The 27,868-nt window shown below is 40.6% G+C and overlaps 1 protein-coding gene across 1 annotated transcript in view; it reads left to right on the plus strand.

Moving 5' to 3' along the window:
- The window catches only part of F8 (coagulation factor VIII), a 121,091-nt gene that overhangs the window by 74,944 nt on the left and 18,279 nt on the right, over positions 1-27,868 (plus strand). Inside the window, exons 16-22 of the mRNA XM_007467355.1 lie at positions 8,190-8,402; positions 8,685-8,913; positions 9,100-9,282; positions 15,563-15,679; positions 16,198-16,269; positions 17,696-17,781; positions 21,075-21,230. Of these exons, the coding sequence (XP_007467417.1) occupies positions 8,190-8,402; positions 8,685-8,913; positions 9,100-9,282; positions 15,563-15,679; positions 16,198-16,269; positions 17,696-17,781; positions 21,075-21,230 (1,056 nt within the window). The remainder of the gene's footprint in view (positions 1-8,189; positions 8,403-8,684; positions 8,914-9,099; positions 9,283-15,562; positions 15,680-16,197; positions 16,270-17,695; positions 17,782-21,074; positions 21,231-27,868) is intronic.

Genomic DNA, 27,868 nt, shown 5'->3' on the forward strand with positions numbered 1-27,868 from the left:
CTGTACACCTGAAACTAACACAAACATTGTAATCAACTATACTCCAATAATTTTTTTAATAAAAATAATGTATTCTCACTTTTGAAACAAAGTATAGAAAATAAGGAAGTTGAAAAATAATACCATAATTATCATTTTGCTGTATGTCCTTATGTTTCTCCTATGTATTCTATTTATGTATTCAAAATTATACAATGGATCATCCTTTTTTAAATAAATATGTCATAAACATTTCTTATGTCATTAAAAACACTTCCTACATATATATATATATATATATATTTTTTTTTTTTTTTTTTTTTTTTTTTTTTTTTTTTGGTGCGGGGTACGCGGGCCTGTCACTGTTGTGGCCTCTTCCGTTGCGGAGCACGGTCTCCGGACGCGCAGGCTCAGCGGCCGTGGCTCACGGGCCTAGTCGCTCCACAGCATGTGGGATCTTCCCGGACCGGGGCACAAAAACATCTTTATTGGGGTATAATTGCTTTACAATGGTGTGTTAGTTTCTGCTTTATAACAGAGTGAGTCAGTTATACATATATATATGTTCCCATATCTCTTCCCTCTTTGTCTCCCTCCCTCCCACCCTCCCTATCCCACCCCTCCAGACAGCCACAAAGAACCGAGCCGGTTTCCCTGTGCCATGCGGCTGCTTCCCACTGGCTATCTCTACCTTACGTTTGGGAGTGTATATATGTCCATGCCTCTCTCTCACTTTATCACAGCTTGCCCTTCCCCCTCCCCATATCCTCAAGTCCATTCTCTACTAGATGTGTGTCTTTATTCCTGTCTTACCCCTAGGCTCTTCATGACAATTTTTTTCTTAAATTCCATATATATGTGTTAGCATACGGTATTTGTCTCTCTCTTTCTGACTTACTTCACTCTGTATGACAGACTCTAGGTCTATCCACCTCATTACAAATAGCTCAATTTCGTTTCTTTTTATAGCTGAGTAATATTCCATTGTATATATGTGCTACATCTTCTTAATCCATTCATCCGATGATGGACACTTAGGTTGTTTCCATCTCTGGGCTATTGTAAGTAGAGCTGCAATGAACATTTTGGTACATGACTCTTTTTGAATTCTGGTTTTCTCAGGGTATATGCCCAGTAGTGGGATTGCTGGGTCATATGGTAGTTCTATTTGTAGTTTTTTAAGGAACCTCCATACTGTTCTCCATAGTGGCTGAACCAATTCACATTCCCACCAGCAGTGCAAGAGTGTTCCCTTTTCTCCACACCCTCTCCAGCATTTATTGTTTCTAGATTTTTTGATGATGGCCATTCTGACTGGTGTGAGATGATATCTCATTGTAGTTTTGATTTGCATTTCTCTAATGATTAATGATGTTGAGCATTCTTTCATGTGTTTGTTGGCAGTCTGTATATCTTCTTTGGAGAAATGTCTATTTAGGTCTTCTGCCCATTTTTGGATTGGGTTGTTTATTTTTTTGTTATTGAGCTGCATGAGCTGCCTGTAAATTTTAGAGATTAATCCTTTGTCAGTTGATTCATTTGCAAATATTTTCTCCCATTCTGAGGGCTGTCTTTTGGTCTTGTTTATGGTTTCCTTTGCTGTGCAAAAGCTTTGAAGTTTCATTAGGTCCCATTTGTTTATTTTTGTTTTTATCTCCATTACTCTAGGAGATGGGTCAAGAAGGATCTTGCTGTGATTTATGTCATAGAGTGTTCTGCCTATGTTTTCCTCTAAGAGTTTGATAGTTTCTGGCCTTACATTTAGGTCTTTAATCCATTTTGAGCTTATTTTTGTGTATGGTGTTAGGGAGTGATCTAATCTCATACTTTTACATGTACCTATCCAATTTTCCCAGCACCACTTATTGAAGAGGCTGTCCTTTCTCCACTGTATATTCCTGCCACCTTTATCAAAGATAAGGTGACCATATGTGCATGGGTTTATCTCTGGGCTTTCTATCCTATTCCATTGATCTATCTTTCTGTTTTTGTGCCAGTACCATACTGTCTTGATTACTGTAGCTTTGTAGTATAGTCTGAAGTCAGGCAGCCTGATTCCTCCAGCTCCATTTTTTGTTCTCAAGATTGCTTTGGCTATTCGGGGTCTTTTGTGTTTCCATACAAATTGTGAAATTTTTTGTTCTAGTTCTGTGAAAAATGCCAGTGGTAGTTTGATAGGGATTGCATTGAATCTATAGATTGCTTTGGGAAGTAGAGTCATTTTCACAATGTTGATTCTTCCAATCCAAGAACATGGTATATCTCTCCATCTGTTTGTATCATCTTTAATTTCTTTCATCAGTGTCTTATAATTTTCTGCATACAGGTCTTTTGTCTCCTTAGGTAGGTTTATTCCTAGATATTTTATTCTTTTTGTTGCAATGGTAAATGGGAGTGTTTTCTTGATTTCACTTTCAGATTTTTCATCATTAGTATATAGGAATGCCAGAGATTTCTGTGCATTAATTTTGTATCCTGCTACTTTACCAAATTCATTGATTAGCTCTAGTAGTTTTCTGGTAGCATCTTTAGGATTCTCTATGTAGAGTATCATGTCATCTGCAAACAGTGACAGCTTTACTTCTTCTTTTCCGATTTGGATTCCTTTTATTTCCTTTTCTTCTCTGATTGCTGTGGCTAAAACTTCCAAAACTATGTTGAATAAGAGTGGTGAGAGTGGGCAACCTTGTCTTGTTCCTGACCTTAGTGGAAATGCTTTCAGTTTTTCGCCATTGAGGATGATGTTGGCTGTGGGCTTGTCATATACGGCCTTTATTATATTGAGGAAAGTTCCCTCTACACCTACTTTCTGCAGGGTTTTTATCATAAATGGGTGTTGAATTTTGTCAAAAGCTTTCTCTGCATCTATTGAGATGATCATATGGTTTTTCTCCTTCAATTTGTTAATATGGTTAATCACATTGATAGATTTGCGTATATTGAAGAATCCTTGCATTCCTGGAATAAACCCCACTTGATCATGGTGTATGATCCTTTTAATGTGCTGTTGGATTCTGTTTGCTAGTATTTTGTTGAGGATTTTTGCATCTATGTTCATCAGTGATATTGGCCTGTAGTTTTCTTTCTTTGTGACATCCTTGTCTGGTTTTGGTATCAAGGTGATGGTGGCCTCGTAGAATGAGTTTGGGAGTGTTCCTCCCTCTGCTATATTTTGGAAGAGTTTGAGAAGAATAGGTGTTAGCTCTTCTCTAAATGTTTGATAGAATTCGCCTGTGAAGCCATCTGGTCCTGGGCTTTTGTTTGTTGGAAGATTTTTAATCACAGTTTCAATTTCAGTGTTTGTGATTGGTCTGTTCATATTTTCTATTTCTTCCTGATTCAGTCTTGGCAGTTTGTGCATTTCTAAGAATTTGTCCATTTCTTCCAGATTGTCCATTTTATTGGCATAGAGTTGCTTGTAGTAATCCCTCATGATTTTTTGTATTTCTGCAGTGTCAGTTGTTACTTCTCCTTTTTCATTTCTGATTCTATTGATTTGAGTCTTCTCCCTTATTTTCTTGATGAGTCTGGCTAATGGTTTATCAATTTTGTTAATCTTCTCAAAGAACCAGCTTTTAGTTTTATTGATCTTTGCTATTGTTTCCTTCATTTCTTTTTCATTTATTTCTGATCTGATTTTTATGATTTCTTTCCTTCTGCTAACTCTGGGGTTTTTTTGTTCTTCTTTCTCTAATTGCTTGAGGTGCAAGGTTAGGTTGTTTATTCGAGATGTTTCCTGCTTCTTAAGGTGGGCTTGTATTGCTATAAACTTCCCTCTTAGAACTGCTTTTGCTGCATCCCATAGGTTTTGGGTCGTTGTATCTCCATTGTCATTTGTTTCTAGGTATTTTTTAATTTCCTCTTTGATTTCTTCAGTGATCACTTCGTTACTAAGTAGTGTATTGTTTAGCCTCCATGTGTTTGTATTTTTTACTGCTCTTTTCCTATAATTGATATCTAATCTCATGGCGTTGTGGTCGGAAAAGATACTTGATATAATTTCAATTTTCTTAAATTTACCAAGGCTTGATTTGTGACCCAAGATATGATCTATCCTGGAGAATGTTCCATGAGCACTTGAGAAAAATGTGTATTCTGTTGTTTTTGGATGGAGTGTCCTATAAATATCAATTAAGTCCATCCTGTTTAATGTATCATTTAAAGCTTGTGTTTCCTTATTTATTTTCATTTTGGATGATCTGTCCATTGGTGAAAGTGGGGTGTTGAAGTCCCCTACTATGAATGTGTTACTGTCGATTTCCCCTTTTATGGCTGCTAGTTTTTGCCTTATGTATTGAGGTGCTCCTATGTTGGGTGCATAAATATTTACAATTGTTATATCTTCTTCTTGGATCGATCCCTTAATCATTATGTAGTGTCCTTCTTTGTCTCTTCTGATAGTCCTTATTTTAAAGTCTATTTTGTCTGATATGAGAATTGCTACTCCAGCTTTCTTTTGGTTTCCATTTGCATGGAATATCTTTTTCCATCCCCTTACTTTCAGTCTGTATGTGTCTCTAGGTCTGAAGTGGGTCTCTTGTAGACAGCATATATATGGGTCTTGTTTTTGTATCCATTCAGCCAATCTGTGTCTTTTGGTGGGAGCATTTAGTCCATTTACATTTAAGGTAATTATCGATATGTATGTTCCTATTCCCATTTTCTAAATTGTTTTGGGTTCGTTATTATAGGACTTTTCCTTCTCTTGTGTTTTTGTCTAGAGAAGTTCCTTTAGCATTTGTTGTAAAGCTGGTTTGGTGGTGCTGAACTCTCTCAGCTTTTGCTTGTCTGTAAAGGTTTTAATTTCTCCATCAAATCTGAATGAGATCCTTGCTGGGTAGAGTAATCTTGGTTGCAGGTTTTTCTCCTTCATCACTTTCAGTATGTCCTGCCACTCCCTTCTGGCTTGTAGAGTTTCTGCTGAGAGATCAGCTGTTAACCTTATGGGGATTCCCTTGTGTGTTATTTGTTGTTTTTCCCTTGCTGCTTTTAATATGTTTTCTTTGTATTTAATTTCTGACAGTTTGATTAATACATGTCTTGGCATATTTTTCCTTGGATTTATCCTGTATGGGGCTCTCTGTGCTTCCTGGACTTGATAAACTATTTCCTTTCCCATATTAGGGAAGTTTTCAACTCTAATCTCTTCAAATATTTTCTCAGTCCCTTTCTTTTTCTCTTCTTCTTCTGGAACCCCTATAATTCGAATGCTGGTGTGTTTAATGTTGTCCCATGGGTCTCTGAGACTGTCCTTAGTTATTTGCATTCTTTTTTCTTCATTCTGCTCTGTAGTAGTTATTTCCACTATTTTATCTTCCAGGTCACTTATCCGTTCTTCTGCCTCAGTTATTCTGCTATTGATCCCATCTAGAGTATTTTTAATTTCATTTATTGTGTTGTTGATCATTGTCTGTTTCATCTTTATTTCTTCTAGGTCCTTGTTAACTGCTTCTTGCATTTTGTCCATTCTATTTCCAAGATTTTGGATCATCTTTACTATCATTATTCTGAACTCTTTTTCAGGTAGACTGCCTATTTCCTCTTCATTTGTTAGGTCTGGTGGGTTTTTATCTTGCTCCTTCATCTGCTGTGTGTTTTTCTGTCTTCTCATTTTGCTTATCTTACTGTGATTGGGTTCACCTTTTTGCAGGCTGCAAGTTCGTAGCTCCCGTTGTTTTTGATGTCTGTCTCCAGTGGCTAAGGTTGGTTCAGTGCGTTGTGTAGGCTTCCTGGTGGAGGGGACTAGTGGCTGTGTTGTGGTGTATGAGGCTAGATCTTGTCTCTCTAGTGGGCAGGTCCACGTCTGGTGGTGTGTTTTGGGGTGTCTGTGGACTTATTATGATTTTAGGCAGCCTCTCTGCTAGTGGGTGGGGTTGTGTTCCTGTTTTGCTATATGGTTGGCATAGGTTGTCCAGCACTGTAGCTTGCTGGTCGTTGAGTGAAGCTGGGTGCTGGTGTTGAGATGGAGATCTCTGGGAGATTTTCGCCGTTTGATATTATGTGGGGCTGGGAGGTCTCTTCTTGACGAGTGTTCTGAAGTTGGCTCTCCCACCTCAGAGGCAGAGTCCTGACTCCTGGCTGGAGCAGCAAGAGCCTTTCATCCACTCGGCTCAGAATAAAAGGTTAGAAGTAGGAAGAAAGAAAGAAAGAAAGGAGGGAGGGAGCGAGGGAGGAACGAAGGAAGGAAGGAAAAAAGAAAGAAAGAAGATAAAGTAAACTAAAGAAAAAATATAATAAAGTTATTAAAATAAAAAAATAATTATTAAGAGCAAAAAAACGGATGGATAGAACCCTCGGACAAATGGTGGAAGCAAAGCTATACAGACAAAATCTCACACAGAAGCATACACATACACATTCACAAAAAGAGGAAAAGGGGAAAAAATCATAAATCTTGCTCTAGAAGTCCGCCTCCTCAATTTGGGATGATTCGTTGTCTATTCATGTATTCCACAGATGCAGGTACATCGAGTTGATTGTGGAGCTTTAATCCGCTGCTCCTGAGGCTGCTGGGAGAGATTTCCCTTTCTCTTCTTTGTTCTCACAGCTCCCGGGGCTCAGCTTTGGATTTGGCCCCGCCTCAGCATGTATGTCGCGGAGGGCATCTGTTCCCGCTCGGACAGGACTGGGTTAAAGAAGCCGCTGACTTGGGGGCTCTGGCGCACTCAGGCCGGGGGCAGGGAGGGGCACGGAGTGCGGGGCGGGGCTGCGGCGGCAGAAGTCGGCATGACGTTGCACCAGCCTGAGGCGCGCCGTGCGTTCTCCCGGGGAAGTTGACCCTGGATCCCGGGACCCTGGCAGTGGCGAGCTGCACAGTCTCCTCGGAAGTGGGGTGTGGAGAGTGACCTGTGCTCTCACACAGGCTTCTTGGTGGCGGCAGCAGCAGCCTTAGCGTATCATGCCCGTCTCTGGGGTCCGCGCTGTTAGCCGCGGCTCACGCCGTCTCTGGAGCTCCTTTAAGCAGCGCTCTTAATCCCCTCTCCTCGCGCACCAGGAAACAAAAACCCTACATATATTTTTAAATGATGGAATATTAGTCCATTATATGATTTTATGGTTTACTTAACCGTCTACTTTGCACAACCTTTTAGATAGTTTCTTTTTTTTTTTTTAACTATTTAAGTAATGCTGCAGCCACAACGCTTTTCCTAGGATAAAATTCCAGGAGTGCAATGTACGTGAACATTTTAAGACTTTCTCTAATGAATTATCTATTAATGTCCTTTGCATAGTTGAAATTTTTGGAGGGAGTGCTTTTCTTGTTCATTTATATTACCTTGTATATTATAGATCATTGATATATTAATGATCATTGATCATTTTAGTGAATAATATTTTTCCAAGTTTGTTTTCTCTTAATTTTGTATATAATGGTTTTTAAAATAAAACAGGTTTGAAATTTTAGGTAGTAACCCGTAAATCTTTCCTTTATGACACTTGCATAGCTTTTTTATTTATAAAAATCCTTCCCTATACAGAGATTTCTTTTTTCTTAAAATCACCTATACTTTTTTCAACTTTCTTCTACAGTTTAATTTCTTAACATTTAACTTTTTACTCCATCAATAATTCCTGTAGACTAGAATTTGGTTTTGGTGTGTGTGAGCCAAAGATCAAGGTAGTTTTATTTTTTCCAGAAACAGTCATCCATTGTCCCAATTGATTGTTTACATGAAGGATATAGGAGGATCTAAAATTATGGGATTGTAAGTGAATTTTTTTCTGACTTCAATTTTATTTTACTTTCCATATGTCGCATGAAAATGTATAATATTTTTTAATTTGAAAAACAAGTCTTCTTTAAATATCCTAAGTATTCATCCTGGCATTTGTCATGAAGAACCTTAACTTAAGGGTGTCAGTTCCCAGGGTTCTGGTCTCTTAAAACCCCTGTGCTGATATTTTCCCTTTTACATTGGAATTGCTTTTAAGTATTTAGAAATTTTCTCCTTTGCAACTTTGAGTTCATGCCATAAAGATTTTGGAATTCAAAAATGTCTCAGTTTCTTTTGTAGATCTTTAGGTTTGGGTTCTAACAACATCCATACTCTGTACCATTTCCTCCAGCTATTAAAAACCTGGATAAACCCCCCCCAAATCGGCATTGCTATTAGGGATATAAACCCTAACCTAAGAACTTTACAAGATCTTAAAACATAACACTTGCTTTTTTAATTTCTTTTCTTTTCTTTTTTTTTCTTGCTCTGCAGGTAACATTTAAAAACCAGGCATCTCGTCCCTACTCCTTCTATTCTAGCCTTATTTCTTATGAGGAAGATCAGAGGGAAGGAGCAGAACCTAGAAAAAAGTTTGTCAAGCCTAATGAAACCAAAACTTACTTTTGGAAAGTGCAGCATCATATGGCACCAACGAAAGATGAGTTTGACTGCAAAGCCTGGGCTTATTTTTCTGATGTTGATCTGGTAAGCAGGTCTATGTTGTGCTGGCCTCTTCCTGGTTTAAAAGAAAGAGTCTTTGTGTTATGTTTGAAGTTTGGTATTTATCCTAAGCATAATGGGAAGCTTTAAATAGGGGAGCTGTCATCATATTTATGACTTAGACATATCGCTCTGGAATCTACTAAAGAGGAAGAAATTGTACTGTGGGAATATGGGGAGTGGGTTGGAGTGGCATAAAAGTTAATGAGAAATCCACTCTGGTTCATGGGTGAGAGAACTTTTGCTCACAGGACTGGTGTCTTTCAGGAAAAAGATGTGCACTCAGGCTTGATTGGACCCCTTCTGATCTGCCGCACAAACACTCTGAGTGCTGCCCATGGGAGACAAGTGACAGTGCAGGAATTTGCTCTGTTTTTCACTATTTTTGATGAGACCAAGAGCTGGTACTTCACTGAAAACATGGAAAGGAACTGCAGGGCTCCCTGCAACATCCAGATGGAGGACCCCACTTTTAGAGAAAAGTATCGCTTCCATGGTAATATATTCCACACCCAAATATTACTCACTGTGAAATGAACCTTGAGCCTGAGGTTTCGACATTGTATGATTTGAGACTATATGTATGGGAGTGGAATCCTCATAGGAATCAATATTTTTTGACTGGAGTGGAGGGAAAGAAATGCAATAGATTTTAACAGCTTTCTCTGTTTTCTTTCTCCAGCAATCAATGGCTATGTGATGGATACACTACCTGGTTTAGCAATGGCTCAGGATCAAAAGATCCGATGGTATCTGCTCAGCATGGGCAGCAATGAAAATATCCATTCTATTCATTTCAGTGGACATGTGTTCACTGTACGGAAAAAGGAGGAGTATAAAATGGCAGTCTACAATCTCTACCCAGGTACGAGCCACTTTGTGCTCTTTCTTCAACTTACTGTGCTTGCTGAAAACCTACTTTAAAGGTCTGTGCCCTGGGGATGTCCAGTGAACAAAGCAGGCCAACTCCCTGCTCTCGGGTAGCTTACTTTTTCAAGTAATTTTACCCTACAGAGAGATAATAAATAAATTAGCAAGTGAACATGATAATTTCAGATACAGATAATGTGCTATAAAGGAAATAAAACAGAATAAATGGATAATTGATATCACAGCACTTTCCTAGGAAAAAGGGATTTTTCTACCACCTCATATCCCACATGGCACCAGTAGTTTCCCAAAGACTGATTTGTTTATGTATGAAAGCAATATATTGATTAAGCACTCCTCACAATGTTGATCAAAACATAATTTCATTTTAGTTCTCCAGTGTCCCTTTAAAACAGGTTTAATAGTGGAAGTAAACTTCCCCTGTTTCTGTGTAAAAATTCTGATAAGCCCAGTGACTTTAAGCTCACTTTTTTTTTTTAAACATCTTTATTGGAGTATAGTTCCTTTACAGTGGTGTGTTAGTTACTGCTGTATAATAAAGTGAATCAGCTATACATATACTTATGTCCTCATAACCCCGCCCTCTTGCGTCTCCTTCCCACCCTCCCTATACCACCCCTCTAGGTGGTCACAAAGCACCGAGCTGATCTCCCTGTGCTATGTGGCTGCTTCCTACTAGCTAGCCAATTTACATTTGGTTGTATATAAAAGTCCATGCCACTCTCTCACTTCGTCCCAGCTTACCCTTCCCCCTCCCTGTGTCCTCAAGTCCATTCTCTATGTTGCTTCCTTATTCCTGTCCTGCCCCTACGTTCTTCAGAACCTTTTTTTAAAAATTCTATATATATGTGTTAGCATACGGTATTTGTTTTTCTCTTTCGGACTTCACTTCACTCTGTACGACTGACTCTGGGTCCATCCACCTCATTACAAATAACTCAATTTCATTTCTTTTTATGGCTGAGTAATATTCCATTGTATATATGTGCCACATCTTCTTTATCCATTCCTCTGTCGATGGACACTTAGGTTGCTTCCATGTCCTGGCTATTGTAAATAGTGCTGCAGTGAACATTGTGGTACATGATTCGTTTTGAATTATGGTTTTCTCAGGGTATATGCCCAGTAGTGGGATTGCTGGATCATATGGTAGTTCTATTTTTAGTTTTTTAAGGAACCTCCATACTGTTCTCCATAGTGGCTATATCAATTTATATTCCCACCAACAGTGCAAGAGGGTTCCTTTTATCCACACCCTCTCCAGCATTTATTGTTTCTAGACTTTGATGATGGCCATCCTGACTAGTGTGAGGTGATACCACATTGTAGTTTTGATATGCATTTCTCTAATGATTAGTGATGTTGAGCAACCTTTCATGTGCTTGTTGGCAATCTGTATATCTTCTTTGGAGAGATGTCTATTTAGGTCTTCTGCCCATTTTTGGATTGAGTTGGTTTATTTTTGATATTGAGCTGCATGAGCTGCTTCTATATTTGGGAGATTAATCCTTTGTCAGTTGCTTCACTTGCAAATATTTTCTCCCATTATGAGGGTTGTCTTCTCGTCTTGTTTATGGTTGCCTTGGTTGTGCAAAAGCTTTGAAGTTTCATTAGGTCCCATTTGTTTATTTTTGTTTTTATTTCCATTTCTCTAGGAGGTGGGTCAAAAAGGATCTTGCTGTGATTTATGTCATAAGGTGTTCTGCCTATGTTTTCCTCTAAGAGTTTGATAGTTTCTGGCCTTACATTTAGGTCTTTAATTCATTTTGAATTTATTTTTGTGTATGGTGTTAGGAAGTGTTTTTGTTTTTTTTTGCGGTACACGGGCCTCTCATTGTTGTGGCCTCTCCCGTTGTGGAGCACAGGATCTGGACGCGCAGGCTCAGCGACCATGGCTCACAGGCCCAGCCACTCCACAGCATGTGGGATCTTCCCAGACCAGGGCATGAACCCGTGTCCCCTGCATCGGCAGGCGGACTCTCAACCACTGCGCCACCAGGGAAGCCCAGAAAGTGTTTTAATTTCATTCTTTTACATTGTAGCTGTACAATTTTCCCAGCACCACTTATTGAAGAGGCTCTCTTTTCTCCATTGTCTATTGTTGTCTCCTTTTTCAAAGATAAGGTGACCATATGTGCGTGGGTTTATCTCTGGACTTTCTATCCTGTTCCATTGATCTATATTTCTGTTTTTGTGCCAGTACCATACTGTCTTGATGACTGTAGCTTTGTAGTATAGTCTGAAGTCAGGGAGCCTGATTCCTCCACCTCCGTATCTCTTTCTCAAGATTGCTTTGGCTATTCGGGGTCTTTTGTGTCTCCATACAGACTTTAAGATTTTTTGTTCTAGTTCTGTGAAAAATGCCATTGGTAGTTTGATAGGGATTGCATTGAATTTGTAGATTGCTTTGGGTAGTAGAGTCATTTTCACAATGTTGATTCTTCCAATCCAAGAACATGGTATATCTCTCCATCTGTTTGTATCATCTCTAATTTCTTTCATCAGTGTCTTATAGTTTTCTGCATACAGGTCTTTTGTGTCCTTAAGTAGGTTTATTCCTAGGTATTTTATTCTTTTTGTTGCAATGGCAAATGGAAGTGTTTCCGTAATTTCTCTTCAGATTTTTTTGTCTTTAGTGTATAGGAATGCAAGAGATTTCTGTGCATTAATTTTGTATCCTGCTACTTTACCCAATTCATTGATTAGCTCTAGTAGTTTTCTGGTGGCATCTTTAGGATTCTCTATGTATAGTATCATGTCATCTGCAAACAGTGACAGCTTTACTTCTTCTTTTCCGATTTGGATTCCTTTTATTTCTTTTTCTTCTCTGTTTGCCGTGGCTAAAACTTCCAAAACTATGTTGAATAATAGTGGTGAGAGTGGGCAGCCTTGTCTTGTTTTTGATCTTAGTGGAAATGGTTTCAGTTTTTCACCATTAAAAACGATGTTGGCTGTGGGTTTGTCATATATGGCCATATATTGCCATATATGGCCCATATATGGTTGAGGTGAGTTCCCTCTTTGCCTACTTTCTGGAGCGTTTTTATCATAAATGGGTGTTGAATTTTGTCAAAAGCTTTTTCTGCATCTATTGAGACGATCATATGGTTTTTATCCTTCAATTTGTCAATATGGATTATCACATTGATTGATTTGCGTATATTGAAGAATCCTTGCATTCCTGGGATAAACCCCACTTGATCATGGTGTATGATCCTTTTAATGTGCTGTTGGGTTCTGTTTGCTAGTATTTTGTTGAGGATTTTTGCATCTGTGTTCATCAGTGATATTGGCCTGTAGTTTTCTTTCTTTGTGACATCCTTGTCTGGTTTTGGTATCAAGGTGATGGTGGCCTCGTAGAATGAGTTTGGGAGTGTTCCTCCCTCTGCTATATTTTGGAAGAGTTTGAGAAGGATAGGTGTTAGCTCTTCTCTAAATGTTTGATAGAATTCGCCTGTGAAGCCATCTGGTCCTGGGCTTTTGTTTGTTGGAAGATTTTTAATCACAGTTTCAATTTCAGTGTTTGTGATTGGTCTGTTCATATTTTCTATTTCTTCCTGATTCAGTCTTGGCAGTTTGTGCATTTCTAAGAATTTGTCCATTTCTTCCAGATTGTCCATTTTATTGGCATAGAGTTGCTTGTAGTAATCCCTCATGATTTTTTTTATTTCTGCAGTGTCAGTTGTTACTTCTCCTTTTTCATTTCTGATTCTATTGATTTGAGTCTTCTCCCTTTTTTTCTTGATGAGTCTGGCTAATGGTTTATCAATTTTGTTTATCTCCTCAAAGAACCAGCTTTTAGTTTTATTGATCTTTGCTATTGTTTCCTTCATTTCTTTTTCATTTATTTCTGATGTGATCTTTATGGTTTCTTCCCTTCTGCTAACTTTGGGTTTTTTTGTTCTTCTTTCTCTAGTTGGTTTAGGTGTAATGGGTGGGGTTGTGTTCCTGTCTTGCTAGTTGTTTGGTGTGGGGCATCCAGCACTGGAGCTTACTGGTCATTGAGTGGAGCTGGGTCTTAGCGTTGAGATGGAGATCTCTGGGAGAGCTCTCGCCGTTTGATATTACATGGGGCTGGGAGGTCTCTGGTGGTCCAATGTCCTGAACTCGGCTCTCCAACCTCAGAGGCTCAGGCCTGACACCCAGCGAGAGCACCAAGACCCTGTCAGCCACACGGCTCAGAAGAAAAGGGAGATAAAAAGGAAAGAAAGAAAATAAATAAATAAAATAAAATTATTAAAAATTTTAAAAATTATTAAAATTAAAAAGCAATTAAAAAAAGAAGAGAGCAACCAAACCAATAAACAAATCCACTAGTGATAACAAGTGCTAAAAACTATACTAAAAAAAAATGGACAGACAGAACCCTAGGACAAATGGTAAAAGCAAACCTATACAGACAAAATCACACAAAGCAGCATACACATGCACACTCACAAAAAGAGAAAAAGGAAAAAGAAAAAAAAAATATATATATATATAAAGGAAGAGAGCAACTAAATCAATAAATATACCAGTGATAATAAGCTCTAAATACTAAACTAACATAAACATAAAACCAGAAACAGATTGATGCAGAAAGCAAACCCCAAGTCTACAGTTGCTCCCAAAGTCCACCTCCTCAATTTGGGATGATTCGTTGTCTATTCATGTATTCCACGGATGCAGGGTACATCAAGTTGATTGTGGAGCTTTAATCCGCTACTTCTGAGGCTGCTGGGAGGGATTTCCCTTTCTCTTCTTTGTTCTCACAGCTCCCAGGGGCTCAGCTTTGGATTTGGCCCCGCCTCTGCGTGTAGGTCTCCTGGGGGCGTCTCTTCCCCACCCAGACAGGATGGGGTTAAAGGAGCAGCTGATTAGGGGGCTCTGGCTCACTCAGGCAGTGGGGGGAGGAAGGGGTACGATGCGGGGCGAGCCTGTGGTGCACTAGCCGCACTAGCCGTGGTACACTAACCCCTTCAGGCTGTGTTCACACCGCCATCCCCAGTCCTCTCCCTGCAGTCCAACCAAAGCCTGAGCCTCAGCTCCCAGCCCCCCCGCCCCGGCGGGGGAGCGGACAAGCCTCTCGGGCTGGTGAGCGCCGGTCGGCGCCGATCCTCTGTGCGGGAATCTCTCCGCTTTGCCCTCCGCACCCTTGTTGCTGCGCCCTCCTCTGCGGCTCCGAAGCGTCCCCCTCCGCCACCTGCAGTTTCCGCCCGTGAAGGGGCTCCTAGTGTGTGGAAACCTTTCATCCTTCACAGCTCCCTCCCACTGGTGCAGGTCCCGTCCCTATTCTTTTGTCTCTGTTTTTTCTTTTTTCTTTTGCCCTACCCAGGTACGTGGGGAGTTTCTTGCCTTTTGGGAGGTCTGAGGTCTTCTGCCAGCATTCAGTAGGTGTTCTGTAGGAGTTGTTCCACATGTAGTTGTATTTCTGATGTATTTGTTGGGGGGGAAGGAGATCTCCACGTCTTACTCCTCTGCCGTCTTGAAGCTCCTCCTACCATACTCTGCTCACTCTTAAGTAATAAACAGTCCTGCAGTCACTTTACATCACAAATACAGTTCAGGTCACAAATTACAATGTCTACTCCAAGATATTAATCAAAATTCTGAACTTGATTTAAGTTCAATATCTCCTCCTCCAAGTTGGTTGCGTTTTCTGTTTCTCTACCTATGCTTCCCCCTCCACTCCTGGCTCGTTGCTGATCTGAACCGCAGCGTGGCAAGGGTAGAGGTGAGGGATGGCACCACTGTCTGAACCGGGCAGATATTTCAATCTGACTTCTTTTGGTGAGGTACTTTCAGGGGCTCTTCAGAGACTCCCTTTTGGGACCATCTCTCATGAAATCCCCTTGACCTGGTTGTTTCCACCTTTATTCTGGGTGGTCACTGTGACTGATTCCTCAGCCCCTCAGCATTCACCCTCTAGCTTCTTGCTCCTGGAGTTACTTTACCCCTCAAGGCAGGGAGCCCACATCTCGTCAATGAGAAATACACCTCTGGCTTCGAAAAGCACTGAGAGTGCAGGCCAATCTTTCTCCTGTCTCCACCACCAAAGCATCCCATCACCCAATCTCTCCCATTTCCTGGGGCCAGTACTCAATTTCCAGGGTCTTCAGCTGTAGGGGTCACATGCCAAGCACTCTGGGTTTGAGGGGTCCAAGAATGGTACAACTGACTTGGGTAGATCTCCTTTGATATTCTGCATAAGCCAGTGTATCTTATGCCCATTTGTGTGAAAAGAAATAATTTTTGTTCCTTTTGGTTTTGATAAGGTGTTTTTGAGACAGTGGAAATGCTACCATCCAAAGTTGGAATTTGGCGGATAGAATGTCTTATTGGCGAACACCTGCAAGCTGGGATGAGCACTCTCTTCCTGGTGTACAGCAAGAGTGAGTGGCACCTACCTCTATACCTCTTTCCCCCTTCCTAGGGCGGTTGCTTTTGTCAGGAAGTGAATACAAGCTCACAGTCATTTCCAAATCTAAAATGAATATTGCTGGTAGAAATCATCAGAGTCCTCAGAGGAGGGCAGATATGCTTGAAGCTTTGAACACTTTGACCCTGAAGCTCCAAGAGCAAATTTTGAAACTTAGTTTTGGTTCAGTTACCAAAGATAACTTACAAATATCACTTGGAAGAATTTGAGTTTTCACCCTAAACAAGTAAGAGAACCACTGGTCTACTTACGTATTGACCCTAGTTTCCTCAGCTGCACAATGTGAGTAGCAGTAGCACCTACCTGTTGGAGTGAATTAAATGATATAGTACAATAAAATATTTAGTACAGTTCTTGGCACATAGTAAACACTAAAAAATATGAGCATTTGTTGGTGTTCTCATTGACTTGCATTTGTGAAGCTATATTTTCTGCACTTCTAACTATTGTGCTCCCTTCATGTGATTTCAGAATGTCAGACTCCACTGGGAATGGCTTCTGGACGCATTAGAGATTTTCAGATTACAGCTTCAGGACAATATGGTAAATACTATTCCTTTCTCTTAAAGCACTGTGCTGATTATATCTTTTTTATTTCTATTGGAAAGATTCAGATAACCAATCCGTCTCCATAGGTGCCTTTCAAATCTATTTTCTCTTCTCCATTTCCCAGTGTGAGCATCTTAATTCAGGCCATCATCACTTCTCACTTGAGTAATGCCACTGCCTCTTTAAATGTCCTGCCTGCCTTCCATATGGCTTCCCTTGAGTCCATTCTCTTCACTGTAGCAAGAAGCTACATTTTTCTGTGAGCAGTGATAGAAAGCTTGAACTGGATCTAGAGAGAGTTCTCAAACTACAGCCCGCAGGCCACATCCAGCCCGTCACTTGATTTTGTATGGCCTTCAAGCTAATAATCACTTTTCTATTCTTAAATGATTGGGGGAAAAAACAAAAGAAGAATAATATTTCATGACATGTGAAAATTGTATGAAATTCTAATTTCACTGTCCATAAAGAAGCCACACCCTTTCATTTACAATCATCTATGGCCGCTTTTGCTCTACAACAGCATTTAAGTAATTGCAACAAGACCAGATGATCTGCAAAGGTTAAATTATTTACAGAAAAATGTTGGCCAAACTCTGTTTTAGAGGGAAAAAATTGCATTTGAAAAAGAGGCCTGAAAAACAAACAAACAAATTGCTGGAGGAATTACCAAATTGTAAGGCCACTTTGAAAAAAAAGAAAGAAAAAAAGAAAAAGAAAAAGAAAAAGAGGGCTTCCCTGGTGGCGCAGTGGTTGAGAGTCCGCCTGCCGATGCAGGGGACGTGGGTTCGTGCCCCGGTCCGGGAGGATCCCACATGCTGCCGAGCAGCTGGGCCCATGAGCCATGGCCGCTGAGCCTGCGCGTCCGGAGCCTGTGCTCCACAACGGGAGAGGCCGCAACAGTGAGAGGCCTGCGTACCGCAAAAAAAGAGAAAAAAGGAAAGAAAAAAAAGAAAAAGAGGCTTGAAAGTTATATACTAAAATAGTATTATTTTTCTCTGGGCGGAAGTATGGTGCTTTTTACTTCTTTTATTTTTATTTTTACTTATGTTTTATTTTTATATTTTATTTTCTAATTTTTCTCCAGTGAACATACATTAGGTAATAAAGAAATAATAATATTATTTGATAGTGATGGTAACACATTCCAGTATTAGCTAACTAGAGGTACTAACAATCAACAAAATTATTAAATTTTAGAAAATACAGTGGACAACAAGGACAGGCCTGGTAGTAGTCATTGATGAGAGTTCTCAATCTACAGCCCACAGGCCACATTGGTAGTCATTGATACTAATATGCTTTATGCCTTTAACGTCTCCACAGCTAGCATTAACCTTTCTCAAGAGAGTAATTTTATTCCTAGGTGACTAGGACCAACCCAGCTGAATCTAATCTCTCTCCCCTTTCTTGGGCAAAGGACAGTGGGCCCCAAAGCTGGCCAGACTTCATTATTCTGGATCAATCAATGCCTGGAGCACCAAGGACCCCTTTTCCTGGATCAAGGTTAGAAAATACATCACATTCCATCACATCACACATTCCTCTTGCAAGCTCAAAGCATTTTATAGTTTTATATCTCCTTTATACCAAAGTCATTTTCATCAAACTCCATGTAATAGATGAGGAAAGAACTGAAGAATAGAGTGGCTTATGATTTGTACCAAAAGAGTCAGGAATGAAAGACTCAGGAATAGAATTGGGTACACTGTGTTTTTAATCTTTCTGTTGGGATTAGAATCTCTGAATATTTTCTATAACATTGAACTTACCACCTCCCAAGACTGTATTCTATCTTTAGATGCCTTCAACTGCCTAGATGTCCTTGAGTCCTCCAGTCCCTTCATTTTAATACAAAAACAAATGGCTCAATCCCCCATCCCACAAGCCAAGAAAATGTGGCTTCTTCATTTTCTAAAACTGAATCTGTCTTCTTCACAATTTCTACACCACCCAGTAGTAAGAAACACCTACTGAAGTTAGTCCAATCTGATAAACCAACTTGGAGCCATAACTGAAAGTGTCCTATATTAACTCAAGTTCTTTTTAAATGACCCAGTCTTTCATATTTTCTCACTTCCCCATTTCCTCTGGAGCAGTGCTGTCCAATAGAAATGTAATGTGACCCACAAATGCAAACCACACATGTAATTTTACATTTTCTAGTAGCTGCATTAAAAAAAGGAGCATCATTAAAATTTTAATGATTTTCATTAAAATGAAAATCATTTTAATAATACATTTTCTTGGGAACTCCCTGGTGGTCCAGTGGTTAGGACTCTGTGCTTTCAGTGCTGAGGGCCTGAGTTCAATCCCTGGTCGGGGAACTAAGATCCTGCAAGCTACACAGCACAGCCAAAAAAATAACAATAATAATAATACATTTTCTTTAACCCGAAATATCCAAAAATATTTTCATGTCAACATGTGGTCAGTCAGGACTAATTTACACACGTTTTACCACCTACTTCCCCCACCTGCATCCTCTTCTAGTCCGTCGTCAGCTTTCATCTTTTTCTCAGTCAGCTGAGGAAATTCCCCTACATACTTTACTCCTTTGCAAGATTGCATCTGCTCTCCTATTTTCCCTGAGGTTAAAATGATAAATAGGGGACTTCCCTGGTGGCGCTGTGGTTAAGAATCCGCCTGCCAATGAAGGGGACACAGGTTTGAGCCCTGGTCCGGGAAGATCCCACATGCCGCGGAGCAGCTAAGCCAGTGTGCCACAACTACTGAGCCTTCGTGCTAGAGCCTGCGAGCCACACCTAATGAGCCCACGTGCCACAACTACTGAAGCCCACGCGCCTAGAGCCCGTGCTCCGCAGCAAGAACCCACCACAATGAGAAGCCTGCGCAGCGCAACGAAGAGTAGCCCCCGCTCGCCGCAACTAGAGAAAGCCCGCGCGCAGCAACAAAGACCCAACGCAGCCAAAGATAAAATAATTAATTAATTTTAAAAAATAAAATAAAATAATAAATAGGGATCAGGAAAAGATGAGCTAGCTTACCAGCAAGCAGACACAAAGAGTACATCTGTTAATGCCACATCAGCTCATTTTTTTTGTTCTGTAGGCACTGCCAATTATGACTCCATTTGAGCTGACTGTTCGCTAATTCCTAAGTATTTTTTTTGTTTGTGAAGCTGCCAAACCAGATGTTCTCACCTTGTATTTCTGTGGTTATCACTTTCAACTTTATATGTATCACCGCATAGTGGACATTTTAATCTATTTGGCTGCCCTGCATCTGTTCTATGTATTTCCTTTTTGTAATAGCATCCTCATTTCTATTTGGGGAAATCTATCTGCCTCACTGGATACAGTCTGATGAGACTAGTAAACAGAGCACCTTTTCCAAGCATAGCCAAAGAACCCTGAGTGATACAGCCTATTGAATTTCCGCTTCTTAGATTTGGCCATTGTTCCAGCTTGCCAAGCTCTGTCTCCCAAAGTATTCTCTAGTCTTCCCAGTTTCATACAGTTTACTGACTTGATCAGTAAACCTTTTTATACTTTATCAAAATCATGATCAAAATATTAAAGTATACAGGGCTTCCTTACTGTGTACTGAAAACAAATCAAGCGACTAAATCCCTACCACGACAACCTTCATTTCAGATAAGGAAGGTGAAGCACAGAAAAGTTAAATAACTTGTCCCATGTCACACAGCCAATAAGTGGCATAAGCAACTGAAAGTACTGGGTACAAAATCATGACTTATGTTGAACTGTTGTACTGTTTCTTTGTATAGCTGTAAACAAATAAAACATATATATAATATATAGTCTGTTTCCCCAACTCAAATTAAAGTTCCATGAGGGCAGGACTCTTTTTTTAATTGTTCACGACTCTATTCCCAGTACCTAGAACAGGGCTTGGCACATAACAAATGCTAAAAATATATTCTTTGAATGAATGAGTGTATGTATAGATGGAGCTTACAGTCAACTGAAAAAGATAGTCATTAAGCACAAGAGTCATGACCAGTCCAATCTGAGTGCCAGGCATCTGGGAGAAGTTAACTTTGACTGGCTTGTTAGGGCAGTAACAGATGTCAAAATTCCTGTAATAGCTACTGCCTTGTAATGCTTGCATGACCCATGCCCGCCTCTTTAAGACCCACTGTTATTCACTCATTCATTCCAAAACATGTGCTAAGCATCAGTATTATGTCAGATGCTACGTTAGGTGCTGGGGCTAGAGAGAATATAAAAGCTAACAGGTAGTAACTGTTCCGTATGTGCCCGCAGTGAGCTCAGCACATGTATTAACTCTTTAATCCTCTGGTAACCTTTTGCTACAAATGCCATCATTCCCTCCACTTTACAGATAAAGAAATTGAGACATAGAGAGGTTAGGTGACTCAGACTTAGGTGACTTAGTTTACTGCATTAAGGATCTCAGTCTAACAAGGAAGGCAAAAAGCATGAAAACTTTACAATGTGGTGCAATAATTTACTATAATGAAATAATATATAAAGTGAAATGGAAACAGAGAAGCCACACTAAATTTGTGCAGCACAAAGGATGTGTGCAGAGGAAATTGGAGCTCAATGATGTGGAAGTGATTTCCTTTGTCAGGAAGTAGTCTGGGAACTCAATGAGCACATTTCCTACACGTTCCCATCATTTATTCCACAGCTTCACACGCATCCACATTTCAGCATTGGTCTCTGCTTCACCTGCACCTCCAAGGTAATACTGGGTGTATCTGTATCCATGTAGATTCCTCTTAAGCTGATAAATGATTTCAGAAGGTGGTACATACATTTAAAATAAAGGGTTGTTTTCATCTGTAGGTGGATCTGTTGGCACCAATGATTATTCACAGCATCATGACCCAGGGTGCCCGTCAGAAGTTGTCCAGCCTCTACATCTCTCAATTTATCATCATGTATAGCCTTGATGGAAAGCAGTGGCGGAGTTATCGAGGGAATTCCACTGGGACCTTAATGGTATGTAATTAGTCCTTTCAAGAGAATGCATGAATCTTTTAAAGAGCTTTTGACAGATTTCAGGTATGGAACAAACACTCATAGCTTCTACAAATTTAACCCCCCAAAAAAGAATTTTCCACTCATGGGCAATAGGAGTGATTATGGACATATGGACAAAAAAGTGGTAGCATCAAGGATCTCATAGGTAATAGAAATGAACAGGTGCTCTATTGAGAGAAACATATGATTCCTGACTGGGTAGATTGATAAGATTGTCAGTCTGCTTATGGATATTCTAGGTTTGAAGTGACAAAAGGGCAAACGGGCTCAAAACCGTAGCTTCATCATCTACTTTTCCCTCATTCTTGCACCCCCTGATGAACAGCCACACATCCAGCCAACTCTTCCTTGGTAACACCTCTCCCATCTCCTCTGTTTCATTTATACAGTTGTTACTACAGCCCGAGGCCCCATCACCTCACACTTGACGTATTATGTTACATTCCTAACTAGTCTTCTTCTGCTTCTAGTCTCTTCTCTAATAAAAGCTGCACATCATTTTGGGGATCATACTATCAGTCCCCTGTCTAAACCTTTCAGTGTCTCCCTTGCATTGGCCCCATGCAAGATGACTTCCGTTTGCCCCTTCAGATCCGTTTTCCTGCTTTGCTACCGCACCTCTTCTTCTGTGAGCCTGGCATGTGTGGAATGTCAGGGTATTTCTTCCCTTGGCTGTAACTCTCCACTGAAGGTCACTGCTCCCCTCAAAGTGGTTTTCTCTATGTGTCCCAGTTACTATCGCTGAGTTGCCGATGACCCCAAAACTTAGCGTCATAAGAAAAGCCCATTTCGTTTTGTTCTTGGATTCTGTGGGTCAGGACTTTGGACAGGGCACAGCAGGGATGGCCTGTCTCTCTGCTCCATAATGGCTGGGGCCTCAGCTGGGAAGACGTGGCAGCTGGGGGTGGAATCATTTGGACGCATCTCTGCTTGTACGTCTGGTGGTTGGTGTTGAGTGGCCTCTGGGGCTGTTGACTGAAGTAGCTTCTCCCAGCATGACTGTCTCAAGGCCTCTTAGGGGCTCCAGCATGACTGGCCCAGCCAGCAAGGTGGAGATGACGTCACCTTTTCTAATTTAGTCTTTTAAGTCATGTAGTGTCACTTCCAATACATTCTGTTGGTTATAAGCAGGTCACACATCCACCCACGTTCAAGGGGAAGGGACCTAGACCCCACTTCTCAGTGGGAGGAAAATGCACAGAATTTCTGCTCATTTTGTCTACCTAATCTTCTCCTCAGCCTTCCAGGCCTAGGGATGGCAGCACCCTGCCCCCGCCTTCTTAACTAGTACCTTTATTAACCTTTCCTCAAATTATACGAATTTTAGTGTTCCATGTTTCTTGCTGGAACCCTGCCTCGTACAGTAATTGGTGCCAAAAGTAGCCCCAGGAAACAGACATTCAAAATGGAATTCTAGGATTACGTTGCTAATATATTCAAGGAACACAGGTATAATTCCTTGCTTGGGGAGAAGACTGGATGCTGAGTAACCTATGACATGCGGTGGCATCACAATTTCTCAGATTAGAGTCATACAATGGGATGAGCTACAGATGGTGAGGAAGACATTGGGAGATTAAATTGACAGTGGCATTTAGTTGTTATGGCCACAAGTTTAGCATACCTGATTGTAGAGTGACCTGTCTTCTTTTTATGGCCCTTCCTTTTACGGCATACATAGGGAAAAAAGAAATTAAATGTTGTGAATATATGCAAAGAACACCCATGAACATACATAGAGAATCAGGATGCATCCATGGAGCTCTGGAGGAGCCTTCCATGTCCTGTGGTTATAGGCAGACACTTGGACTTAATACCAAATCTAGTAGCTGAGCATGTGAATTGCAGAGTCACAGTGACAATTAAATGGTCAGTCCCACCAGGCCTATTATGCTAAGGTAAGGGTACTGGTGGAAAGGAATGGAACTCTGAGACCAGGGATGGGCACATATTTTTTTAATTGGCTGTGCCGCACAGCATGCAGGATGTTAGCTCCCTGACCAGGGATCCAACCCGTGCCTCCTGTAGTGGAAGCCTGGAGTCTTAACCACTAAACCACCAGGGAAGTCCCAGGATGGGTACATGTAGGCAGACATGCATGAGGCTGAGAACTGCAAACCTCCAAATTGCCCTGAACCTCCTTTGCCTGAAGAGGCAACCCTTCCCCAGTCTCTGAAGCAGTCATCCATGCTCTGCATACAAGTCTCTCAGTGAGTACACCTTGAACAGTTGCTTCCCGAGCCAGTGGCTGTGTCTCCTTAGGGCCCTTGTTTGGCCACTACAAAAGCCAGACGAGTCATGGAAAAATGACAGATCATCACAAATTTAATCAGGTGGTGATGACAAAAACCCTGCAATTCCAGGTGTAGTATCTCCTCTGGAGCACATTAACACAACCTCAAGCACCTAATATAGAACTACAGACCTGGAAAATGCTTTCTTCTTTATTTCCACTGACAACCAAAATCAGAATAGATTTGCATTTATGAAGTAGGAACAACAGTATTAACTTTACTATCCATGCCTCAAGGCAATGCCACTTCCCTTGTTCCTTATCATAATATAGACCCTAGGGACCCCAAACATCTTGACATCCCACAGAACACCATATTGGTCCATTACATGGATGACATTATGCTGACAGGACCTGGTAAACAGGAAATAGTAATCACTCTAAATGCCTTTGTGATTAATACACGCACACACAGACACATATACAAACACATAAATATTATATATTGTGTTGTCAACTAAAAGAAAAATACACAACGTGAGAGTTGTGAATCAAGCTTTATTCAGGGTCTTACTGATGACTATAGCCTGGGAGGCAGCCTCTCAGATAGCTCTGAGGAACTGCTCCAAAGGGGTTGGGGGGAGGCTAGTTTACATATGATTTTTTTGTTAAGGAATACATGCAGTCAAGCATAAACCTTGGTAAAATATTACTACTATTCACAAAGAACAGATACCTCAAGTTCATGATTATAGTGTTTTTCTATGTATGGGAAGATGCAAGAAGCAGGGTTCATTAAAATTCTTCCTGAAATGCATATTAACTACCTAACGGCCTGTTCATCCAGAGCACAGAGCATCCTGTTATCATCTTTAATTTCCTGTCTAAAGCACAGAGTGCCTCATCCTGTTATCCCATTCATCTCTTCCTCTGAACACCAAGTGCACTGTCCATCAGCGGCTGCAGCAGATTAGTCTTTGTAGACTTGGATGGTGACCAAAATGCTCTTTGCTCTTCTTTTGTTTTCAGTGTGATATATATGTATAGATATAGATATATTAGCATATGTTTATTAAATATTAACAGATCTTGCTTCTGACATTAATGGGAATGGATCCCATATTTTGCTGTTTAACATGCTGTTAGTTTCAAATATTTTTATATTTAAAGTTTCTTGCTACTCCTACCTTATTTGGAATGGTTGTAGAATTTCATCAAATGCTTTCTCAGCATCTTGGATAGGATCACATTTCTTCTCTTTGCTATTGTCAGATTATACTCATACTCAATGGTGGGCTGGCAAATGTTTAACAACCAGCTCTGGGGCAAAGTGGGGGGCAGTCAGCACAAAGGCCTTTATTTGTAGTGTTTGCTGATTTCCATGATGCAAATATTCCCATCACACCTGATTTCAAGCTGCTGACACAGTGTCACTGAATGCAGAGTTGGGAGCAGACGCCCACAATTGGCTCTCACAAGCCAGCCCTAGCTGGGGCTCCAGCACAACGTGGTGCTGCATTCCTGGGAAAACTGCCCTTAAGTCATAGTGTATCAGTCATTTAAAGTTTAGCTGGATCCAATTTGCTAACATTTTGTTTAGAATTTTTCTATCTGTACCAATCAATAAAGTTGTTTTACCACTTTGGGGGGCTGTATTTATCAGGCTTTGGCATTAGAGTTATACTAACCTTGAAAACACTGTAAAAGCTTCCATCTTTTTTCTATTAAACTATTGCTCTAGAATAGTTTAATTAATGTAGTAATCATCTGTTTAATGAAAATTGGATGGAAAAGCCACTGTGCCTCGTTTAGTGGTAGATACTTGAACTATCTTTTCCGTTCCTTATCTGATTACTGGCATTCTCATTTTCTGTTACCTATAGTTAATTGCTATAAATGTGTACATTAAAGTTCTATCTCCCTTCCCATGCCATATGTCTTTACCTACATGCACACATGTATCTCTCTTTTTCCCCCTTTATCAGAGTTGGTGTTTATCTATTCTATTGGGTTTTAAAAGAATCAACTCTTGGTCTTAAAATCAAACATAGATTTGAAGGTGTTGTTTTCTAATTAATTAATTTCTGTTTAAAATTTTAAAAATTCACTTTCATTTATCTTCTTGTTTCTTAGAATCTGGAGTTAAATTAGTCGACTAGTTTATTTATTTTCAACCTTTCTTGTTCAGTGACAAAGATAAAATAGTTATTAACTACACTCACGAGGGTCGTTCCTTGAACAGTTATTGAGTAACTACTATGTTCTCGGTCCTAGTGAAGGGCTGCACAAGCTAGCGCCCATGGACTTGGAGTACAACCTGCTTTTGCATATGGATTGTGAGTTAAGAATGGTTTTTACGTGTTTAAAGTTTCAAAAACAAACAGACAAGGAAGATTATGTGGTGTGAAAAGACTGAAATATTTCTCTCTCCTCCTTTACAGAAAGTGTTTGTGGACTGGTGGTCTAGTCTAATGGCAGTAGAGATGCCTAGACAGTTCACATTAACCAGAACCCTTCTATCCCAGAGCTTACTGCCCAATTTACAAATTTCAGTCTTAGTCGTCTTCCTCCAGTATAGTGGTTCTCAAATGACTTAATATCTTTGTACCATTTACATACAAAATATTTTTTCATAAGCAACATTTCTCATCATAGAAGTCCCTTATAAAGGGGAGCCCAAGCATCCTTTCAGGATCACTGCTTCACTGCCACTATTTTCAATATTTCATAATATGTTGAATGTTAGTTTTGAATTGTCAATGAACATTTCAAAGATGCAGATCTTTCCCTCTGGTTTTCAAGTTAAAAAGAACACTAATCATGTCCTGTCAACATAAGTTGATACATAGCAAGAGATTTCTGTCAAAATCACTGAAATCTGGCCTTGGCCCAGCTCTCCGTGCTATGAAGTTTCTGAGGGAGATACATAAATGAACCAATGGCAAATGGAAAAAAATCTTTAGCGTTTTCTATAGTTATGTTTGTATACCCAATACCAGGCTCTCTGGTAATCCCTCCCCCCACCTCCTCAAAGCAAGGAGTTTAGACCAGAGGTCTAAGGAGGCTTCTCCTCGCGCCCAAACCCAAATGTTGTCACCAGTCACGGTCCATAATTCCTAAGCGTTCTTGTCATAAGGACAATAAGGAAGGAGGCCAGAGCTGCAGCCCAGGCTGACAAGAGTGTACCAGCAAAAGCAAGAGCACAAGGGACCACGCACCCTTACCACTTTGGCAACAAGCTGGACTAGGCTTTTAGGGCTCGGAAAGACCCTTCCTGGCAGCCAAGTGAGAGCACAGGAAGGGTGGCTGAATCTGTCTCCTATGGGCCTCCCCTACATTTCCTTAGCCAACGCTTCCACACTGCTGAAATAGAAGTAGAAAGGAATACCCTAAAAGCCCCATCCACTTTGGGACACTTAACTCATAGTGACAACACTCCACATATTCCCCCTCCCCCCGCAAATACACAAAACCAAGATCTGTTCCCGAGCTGTGTCCTTAAGTCTCACCTCAAACGATTAGTGCTGTCCACTTCAGCCCAAAGGATGCGTTTTCCCGAGCCGAATGAATGAGATTATATTCTCAAGAGTTCCTACCATCACTCTCAACACTAAAGGAAATAAAATTGAATTTGAGAAAACAGCTAAGTCGGTTTGCATGCAACGTTTGGACCAAAAAGCCTTGGAAATTTAGTGTTTAAAAACGGAACGCCATCCTGCTTTGGGGGAAGAAGGGCACAGTCTGGCATACACACGATCACACAATACCAAAGCAGCATATGCTGATTTTATATTTGAGTTAACTTTGTAGAAGGAACCGCACTACAAATAAAAGCTGCCACGTGGATTACCCGTACGTCTCGAAATGGAGCCAGAACCGAAAACTCCAATGCACACCTGACACCTCTGCTCTGGAGCCCACCCCGCCCTCACCCTCACCCGCACCCCCACTCCCACCCCGCTCTGCACCGAACACATTCGCACCGCAGCTGAGAAAGGACCACATCGCAAATGATCTCTGTAGATTCACAGGCACACTGTGCATTTCGAATGAACGAATCCATCTTGGAGCTAAAAGGGAGCTGTCTGCTTCTGCTTGCCACCTCCTGCCAGGTAGATAAGTTATTCCCACTTTACAGATAAGGTAAATACGAACCACAAGCTAGGAGGGTCAGAATGGCTTTATCATGGACTGAGGGCTGTAGCGACAACAGCGTAGTACTGAATCCAATGATTCCCACGAACACGTACGGGGCGCATGAAACACAGGGGGAACTGGGCGATCATGCAGGCGGACATTGAAATACGCTAAGCAATCAGAGTCACCGTGAAAAAATCATGCAGCTTAAGTAGCGAGCCAGAGC

Source organism: Lipotes vexillifer, unplaced genomic scaffold, assembly GCF_000442215.2.
Source record: "Lipotes vexillifer unplaced genomic scaffold, Lipotes_vexillifer_v1.1 scaffold2385, whole genome shotgun sequence".
In the NCBI taxonomy this organism is placed as follows: domain Eukaryota; kingdom Metazoa; phylum Chordata; class Mammalia; order Artiodactyla; family Lipotidae; genus Lipotes; species Lipotes vexillifer.